At 35.6% G+C, this 9,000-nt stretch overlaps 1 protein-coding gene and 1 long non-coding RNA gene across 2 annotated transcripts; one reads left to right on the forward strand and one right to left on the reverse strand.

Annotated features, from left to right (window-relative positions):
- Window positions 1-777: 777 nt before the first annotated feature.
- On the reverse strand, window positions 778-2,464 carry LOC138894941 (uncharacterized). The gene is made up of 2 exons (XR_011409130.1): window positions 2,218-2,464; window positions 778-1,264 (listed from the first exon to the last, which is right to left on the reverse strand). It is a non-coding gene; the product is annotated as an uncharacterized lncRNA (long non-coding RNA).
- A 1,115-nt stretch (window positions 2,465-3,579) lies between these two features.
- Window positions 3,580-4,269, forward strand: LOC138893875 (uncharacterized). The gene has a single exon (XM_070178542.1). The coding sequence runs from the start codon at window positions 3,580-3,582 to the stop codon at window positions 4,267-4,269; it is 690 nt and encodes a 229-aa protein (XP_070034643.1).
- The last annotated feature ends 4,731 nt before the right edge of the window (window positions 4,270-9,000 follow it).

Genomic DNA, 9,000 nt, shown 5'->3' on the forward strand with positions numbered 1-9,000 from the left:
GGGATTTGGTCAACCCTGGAATTGTAGGTTTCCACCTTTTTGTCATTGGCTTCGATTTTCTTCTCTCCCGATTCTACCCGTTTTGTCATCTCCTCGAGAATCTTTATGATCTCAGGGTTGGTCCCCGATTCATAACTATTCGGCCTCTCCGTGACCGGTTCATTTCTGCGGGCGAGATCCCGGGATGACTCGGGCTCAATTCTACTCGGCGCGCAGCTTTGGTTCTGCAACTGGGCTATCGCTGCCTGTTGAGCCTATAATATTTCGAAGATCACCCGCAAATTGATCCCATCACCTTAACTGATGCAAGCTAGCGTCGATCTGGTCTGCGTCTGGAACTCCGCTGAGATCAACGGGGGGCACCTCGTTATCGGGTGCTACATTATTTTTCTCACCATGGTGGCCGGATTGGGCATCCACGTTTAGAGTGGCAGACCGGGAGTTCGACATTTCAACCTTTAACCTTGAATCAAAGATATTCCAAAGAACAAGTGTAAAATACGATGTGTTACGGAAATTTGTATCAAATTGCCGCTATTATCCTTATCCCCACAGTGGGCACCAAACTGTTTACCTTCAAAATCGGATAACAATTAAATTTTAAGTGATTTTAAGGATACACGAATTAATTTGACACAAAGCGATAAATTAAGTCAAATAGAACAAACAAAGATAAAGTGGATTCAAACCACACGAGGAAGATAATTCCAGCCTTAGTGAAATATTCACCCTCGATCCGGGCTCGCTATGGCCAACACTGATGAACAAGAGAAAGAGTTAATAACAAAGAAAATAATAATATATTACTTTGGAATACGTGTTACAATTGATGTCATGAATTATCAGACCCCCTTTATATAGTAGGGGAATCCTACTCTAGGTACAACTCCATAAAAGGTAAAAACAAAATCCTCTGATTAACTGATTGATGGTTCTTCATCGATACGTGCCAAGATCCCTGCCGTGATATCCGGTCGGTCAAGTATATAACGGCCTTCCGTTGGCCGTGCTTGATTGCCCGACAACATTCTTCGAAGTCGTTCAAGGCTAGGACCGATTCCGAATCATGACTCCGATATTCTCGAGGGCGGGTGTCATGTCCCCGGATTCTGACTCGATGAGACTTTTACCCCGATTTCGGTCCCCTGTCATCATGTCTCGAGCTTGGATTATTTTGTCGGAGACCGGGGTGTACTATGAGCTCCGTTTTCCCCGTATACAACCCTAATTCTACTTCGGTTGCCGATCATTTGATTAAATGAGCCTGAAATGGCTAGGTGCAACAATTAATAATTGTATGATAGTTATAATATAATTTAGGTTCTATACTTTCTATCGTGATGGATAGTTTTGTTTGAAATATTACATAATTTAAAAAGGAGTTTAAAAAGTCAATATCTTGCGCGGACATTACGTATTATTATTTTTGTTACTATATAGAAATAATCAAAGTTTTTGACCATTTAAAATCATCCAATCAATACATGAAAGATCTAATATCAGGTTAACCAAAAGTTTCACAAGAAATAGAGTATAAACATTAATTACAACCGTTAACATGATCTACATATGGCATGAATTTTATTTCTCATTAGCAAACGAATTTGTTTTGAAGTTCTTTGCGTTATGACCAATGAGAATGCAGTGTAGCCCTTTCAAGTTTAGCGATATCCTTGTTTAACAATTTGATACAGTAATTTCTCAACTGCATATTCACATTAAGTTAATGCAACGGAGAAAAATGAATGAGTTTAAAGGATGAAAAATATATCCAGCACATTAGCTTCGAAGCCTTTTTTCATGTACTTGATCTGAAAATAGGGATTGGCTTTTAGTATGTGCAAATTGGTAAACATTCAATCACAATTGGCATTAAAATTACTGTTAACCGATTAATTAGACCCCTCCATTAATCAAAAAGACACAAGCTTTTAATAAAATACACCTTAGAAAATATAAATCTCTCTCTTTTTTTATTGGTTTTTTTAAGTAGGATATTTAGAAGAGCATTTTGGGAATTAAATTGTTAATTTTTGAGGTTAAGATGGTATGTGTAGCTTATTAACCAATTGAAAGAACTTAATTATAGCCCTCGTCCTACCATACAATCTATTCTATTTGCTCAATAATCAGACCAAATGCAATAAGAATTTTTGCTTAAATCACCTTCACTGAATTATATTAATGTTCACATATTATTCATAACCTTGTCCTGACCTTTGATCCTGTGGCGTGTCACTCCGATCGAGTCCTCGTCAACCTCTTATCTCTTCGTACAGGTTTCACATTCGTAATACATTGAAACCAAAGTCATACCAATAACCTATTAACGGCTCGTAAACAGTCATTTGTTTTGAACATGAACAGAATAAGTTGTGGCAATCTCTTGAGAAGTTCTTTGATTTCGGGGAATATTTTGTAATGCATGCATCTGCATCACAAATAGATTGTTAACAAAGATAAATCAAAATTAGACTGATGAGCCTTTGTAGAAGGCAACCACTTATTGTTAACGGTATTAAACCCTATCGTAAATGGAAGGACACAACTTTTTCTAAAGAGACTTTAAAAATATTAATTTCTTTCTCTTTTTGTTTCATTTTTAAATAGGGTATTAAAGTTATTTAAAAGTATATTTTAGTAATTCAACTTTTAATTTTTGAGGTTTTATATATATATATATATATATATATATATATATATATATATATATATATATATATATATATATATATATATAAAATTAATCGTTGGTCAGAATCTCCACATGGTGCTCTTATTGATACGTAATAATCGCACTTAAAAGTCGACGCTGAATGATTAGCTATATAGCCTATAAACATGATTAGGAGTCTTCTTTGTAGACCAAATACAAGTATAACACATAGGTAGAAGATCCTTTATTTTAGTCGCAAGGAAAAAAGTCCTTAGAGTTGTACTCTTCCCTTTCAATTTACGTGAATATATTTTATTGTGCATAGAATTTAAGAAAAAAAAGAGGACTTTTGAAATTGTGGTGTAAAATACTGCACATATATTTTGTGTGATTATAAATCATTGCATAGAGGTAAATGATTTCCAAATATGGAAATGAGTCATTCTTTTTGACACATACTAATAAGGAAATGAGTTCACATAAATTGAAACGGAAGGAGTATTGAAGAGGAGATTTTAATTTGAACAAATTAATAACTAGTGTTAGTGATAAGTTGTAAAATACATATGCTTATGACAAGTAGCATAAAAAAATGTGAGTTTTACTTTCTAATATTATAAATGACTTTTTACAGTCGAAATAAAATAAATAGTACATATTATTGTAATTAGTTGGAAATGCGTGAGGTGGTAGGTTTTCAAAACTACTATCTAAATGTTGGAGAAAGGTTATAGCAGTTTAATTAGTTGAAATACAATTTGATAAAGTAAGTAGCTTACATTAATTAACTACGAGAATTTGGGGGCAAGAGATGGGATGAAATTGTTTTATTCCGGTGTGATGCTTATACCAAATTAAGTAATTCAATATTAGCAGTCACAAATTAAAGTCATATATATATATATATATATAAGACTAAGGATATGTATGATGGTGCTAAGACTCGGGTGAGGACTGTAGGAGGTGACTCGAAGCATTTCCCTGTTGTGATGGGGTTGCACCAGGGATTGTCTCTTAGCTTGTTTTTATTTGCCTTGGCGATGCATGTATTGTCGCGACACATCCAAGGGGAGGTGCCTTGGTGCATGCTATTTGCCGATGATATAATAATGATTGACGAGACGCGATGCAGAGTTAATACGAGGCTGGAGGTTTGGAGACACACCTTGGAGTCTAAAGGTTTCAAGCTGAGAAGAACCAAAAGAGAATACTGTGAGTGCAAATTCAGTGATGGGACCCATGAAACAGACGTAGATGTAAAGCTTGATGCTCAAGTTATCCTCAAGAGAGCTAGTTTCAAGTATCTCCGGTCTATTATCCAAGGTAACGTGGAAATTGACGAAGATGTCGCACATCACATCGGAGCGGGATGGATGAAATGGAGGCTTGCTTCTAGTATTTTATGTGATAAAAATGTGCCGCCAAGACTTAAGGGTAAGTTTTATAGAGTAGCAGTTCAACCGACTATGCTATATGGGGCTGAGTGTTGGCCAGTCAAGAACTCCCACGCGCAGAAGATGAAAGCAGCAGAAATAAGGATATTGAGATGGATGTGTGGGTGTACCAGGAGAGATAGATTAGGAATGAAGCTATTCGGAAAAAAGTGGGAGTAGCCTCCGTGGAGGACAAGATGCGGAAGTCGAGGCTGAGATGGTTCAGATATGTTAAGAGGACAAGCATTGAAGCTCCCATTAGGAGGTGTGAGAGGTTGGCCATGATGAGTTTGAGAAGAGGTCGAGGTTGGCCTAAGAAGTGTTGAGGAGAGGTGATTAGGCAGGTCATGGCGCTGTTTCAACTCACTTAGGACATGACCGTTGATAAGAGGGTGTAGAGATCGAGGATTAGGGTACAAGGTTAGTAGGTAGTTGAAAGTTTCTTAGTTGCTCACCGTTAGTCTTAGTAACACGCATGTCCCTTCATATTCTTAGATCTTTATTGCGTTATGTGGTTTAGTTTGCCTCAGATATTGTATTCCATGTTGTTATTATTTGGTACGAGTTTGAGAAGAGGTCGAGGTAGGCCTAAGAAGTATTGGAGAGAGGTGATTAGACAGGTCATGATGCTGTTTCAGCTCACTGAGGACATGACCCTTGATAGGAGGGTGTGGAGGTCGAAGATTAAGGTAGAAGGTTAGTAGGTAGTTAGGAGTTTCTTAGTTTTTCACCGTTAGTCTTAGTAACACGCATGTCCCTTCATATTCTTAGATCTTTATTGCGTTATATTGTTTAGTTTGCCTCAGGTATTGTATTCCCTATTATTATTATTTGGTACTACTTATCCTTTATCTCCCCTTTTTTCTTCTCTCTTCATGTCTTGCTTTTACCCTCTTCCTTCTCCTTCTCCTTCTCCTTCACCTCCTCCTTCTTCTCCTGCTTCTTCTTCTTCTCCTTCTTCTCCTTCTTCTTCTTCTCCTCATTCTTACCCTTTCCGAGCCGAGGGTCTATTGGAAACAACCTCTCTACCTTCGTTAGGTAGGGGTAAGGTTTGCATACATACTACCTTTCTCATACCCCACTTGTTGGAAATATACTGGGTATGTTATTATTGTTGTATGTGTGTGTGTGTGTGTGATATATATATATATATATATATATATATATATATATATATATATATATATATATATACATATACCCTTTATTTCAATTTATATGAATATTTTCACTTTTCGAAAGTCGAATTGACTAACTTTTTAAGCTAAATTGTATTAGATATGTTATAAAGCTAAAATTTAGCTATTCAAAAATTATATGAAAAGTGCAAGTTGTAATATTTCAAATGTCAATTTAAAAAAAAACATTCCAAAATATTAATTAAAATGACATAATTTTAAAATTGATAAACAAAAAGGTTCACATAATAGGAAGGGAATATACTTAATTAGCGATGACCAAACGATGAATGTTTATATGAAATATACACGTCTTGCATCATTGAATCGATAAAAACGAAATTTACTAGAAAGAAAATGACTCAATTTATCTAGAAAGGAAATACTAGAGAGAGACTCTCTTCTGTACAATTCTCACTACACACACAACATCTACTCTGAAGATATGGCCTCATTACTGCCCTCTACAATAGAGGCTTCCACTCAAATCCCACCTGAGCCTCCTGACCAAACAAACAATATATATATATATATATATATATATATATATATATATATATATATATATATATATATATATATATATATATATATATATATATACACACACACACACTCCCTTTATTTCAATTTATATGAATATTTTCACTTTTCAAAAGACAAATTGACTAACTTTTTAAGCTAAATTTTATTAGATATGTTGTAAAGTTAAAATTTAGTTATTCAAAAATTATATGAAAAGTGAAAGTTGCAATATTTCAAATGTCAATTTTAAAAAAAAATTCCAAAATATTAATTAAAATGACATAATTTTAAAATTGATAAACAAAAAGGTTCACATAAATAGGAAGGGAATATACTTAACTAGCGATGACCAAATGATGAATGTTTATATGAAATATACACGTCTTGCATCATTGAATCGATAAAAACAAAATTTACTAGAAAGAAAATGACTCAATTTATCTAGAAAGGAAATACTAGAGAGAGACTCTCTTCTGTACAATTCTCACTACACACACAACATCTACTCTGAAGATATGGCCTCATTACTGCCCTCTACAATAGAGGCTTCCACTCAAATCCCACCGGAGCCTCCTGACCAAACAAACAATATATATATATATATATATATATATATATATATATATATATATATATATACACACACACACTCCCTTTATTTCAATTTATATGAATATTTTCACTTTTCGAAAGACAAATTGACTAACTTTTTAAGCTAAATTTTATTAGATATGTTGTAAAGTTAAAATTTAGTTATTCAAAAATTATATGAAAAGTGAAAGTTGCAATATTTCAAATATCAATTTTAAAAAAAAACATTCCAAAATATTAATTAAAATGACATAATTTTAAAATGGATAAATAAAAAGGTTCACATAAATAGAAAGGAAATATACTTAATTAGCGATGACAAAATGATGAATGTTTATATGAAATATACACGTCTTGCATCATTGAATCAATAAAAACGAAATTTACTAGAAAGAAAATGACTCAATTTATCTAGAAAGGAAATACTAGAGAGAGACTCTCTTCTGTACATTTCTCACTACACACACAACATCTACTCTGAAGTTATGGTCTCACTACCGCCCTCTACAATAGAGGCTTTCACTCAAATCCCACAGGAGCCTCCTGACCAATCAAACAATACATCAGACTGTCAGATGGATGAAATTTCATCTCCTATATCACCCTTCAAAGATGCATTGGTGGACAACAGTTTATCCACAACTAGCTTGTATGTAAGGGATTATCTCTCCAGAGATCCTCAACCAAAGTAACAAAGGGGAAAAGATCGCATTTCTTTGACACAGGAGGATAAACTAAGATTGTATCATCCATGGAGATTCTCCATCATCATCAAGCTATTTCGAAGGAAAATCCCACACCTAACACTGAAAGTAAAGCTGAATGAACTGTGGAAACCCGTGGAGAATCTAATACTGATGGATCTAGGCTGGGAGTTTTTCACTATAAAATTCAATATGGAGGAAAGCATGATCAAGGCCTTACATAAGGGTACATGGCCATTTCCTAACAGTTCGAAGATGGGAACCAAATTTAGTCCCAGTAGAACCAAACTGTCCTCTACTGCCATCTGGATAAGACTTCCCCAATCACCAACAAAATCCTACGACCGTTAAATACTGGAGAAAATTGGGGGAAGAGCAGGTAGACTACTCAAAATAGACTCCTGCACCTCGTCAACTTTAAGAAGAAGATATGCAAGAATCTGCATTCAAGTCCTAATTGAAACTCCTGTAATAAACAACATCACCATAGGCATCCATATTCAGCTTATCATTTAAGAAGGCAAATGTATCCTATGTACTGGTTGTGGGAGAATAAGCCATATCGCGAGTAGGTCCAGCCACCAAACAATTTCAATTTAAAAGAAGAGTGAAGCAACCACCTCCCGTGAACTCCCAACTCAGGAAGAAGATGGATGGCAAGCTGTGAGATTTCCCAGGAGCAGAAAAACGCAACCCAGATGTCAAGTCAAAGACGAAATTAAACGATGAATCAAAAGCGATCCGGGTAAAAATGTTCGATGCCTCATCAAGTAAGTTTCTTGATACACAAACCTTCAAATAAAGGAGAAAATCCCCAATTCAAAGAGAATCGAGAAAGAGGAATCAGACAACTGCCTAGTGCAATGCTATAAGCGGTGGGGGAGGGAAGAGGCTCAGTGGACCCCACCCATTGACAACGCTGCTTCTTCTACGGATCTAAGTAAAAAGGAAATATATTTTTCAAGTAATATGCATCAACATATTCTAAAAGATACCATTTGTAAAATACTCCCTTTAGATGTTGTTAATACAACTGTTAAATCTCTTAAGGTTAGTATCTTTAATACCCACCAAAAATCCAACCCTTCCACTCGGGACCCGATTTAAGGAGTAGGCAAAAAGTATAGGTACCAAAGTAGGGACCCACAGAAAAATCACGCTCGCACACACTCTCCCACACACTCTCTCTCCCATCCTACACACACCCTCTCCATACCACCTATGTTACCCTTATGCCCTCTGCGATTGTAACTTTCAATGCAGGTGCCATAACATAATCCATATGAAATCGGATACATGCAATATGTAGTTATCATTCTACCGCAGGTAAAGTGAGACTCATAGTCACTTCAAACAGATACATGGCTCAGAGTGTTTCTTCCATCAACCAACCATCAAGGTCTGAAGTGTCACGCCCCAAAATCGAGGAGCGCGACTAGCGCTCAACCGAGTGAACCCAGCCGAGCAAGCCTATTAGATTCTCTTCTACCCAAATTTATTCATGAATAAAGATAATATATATCTTCGTTAATCAAACAATAAAGTGATCATGTCTGCAATACCAATTGGTTACCATTAGTTAATTCATTTAAAGTCTCAATTTCATACACATTTTTTATAATCTGAAGTGGAAATAGTAATTCAAAAACAACATAACAAGTTTGACTTCCCAGCACCAATATACAACCCACACTATATCTACAGAGCCTCTATAGTTAAATAAGAGTACAATGATGATGCCGGCAATAAGGCCCCGGCTATACTTCAAATAGAATACACAAAGTACAAAAGATACATGACCCTGGGATGAAGTGGGGCTCACCAAGTCAGCTGGGAAGAAGGTGTACTGCTATCACTGATTAATATCTCCTGCTGTATAACTGCCTGCATCCATTTAAAGATGCAGCGCTCCC

The sequence above is a fragment of the Nicotiana tomentosiformis genome, chromosome 6 (genome assembly GCF_000390325.3).
Source record: "Nicotiana tomentosiformis chromosome 6, ASM39032v3, whole genome shotgun sequence".
Lineage (NCBI taxonomy): Eukaryota > Viridiplantae > Streptophyta > Magnoliopsida > Solanales > Solanaceae > Nicotiana > Nicotiana tomentosiformis.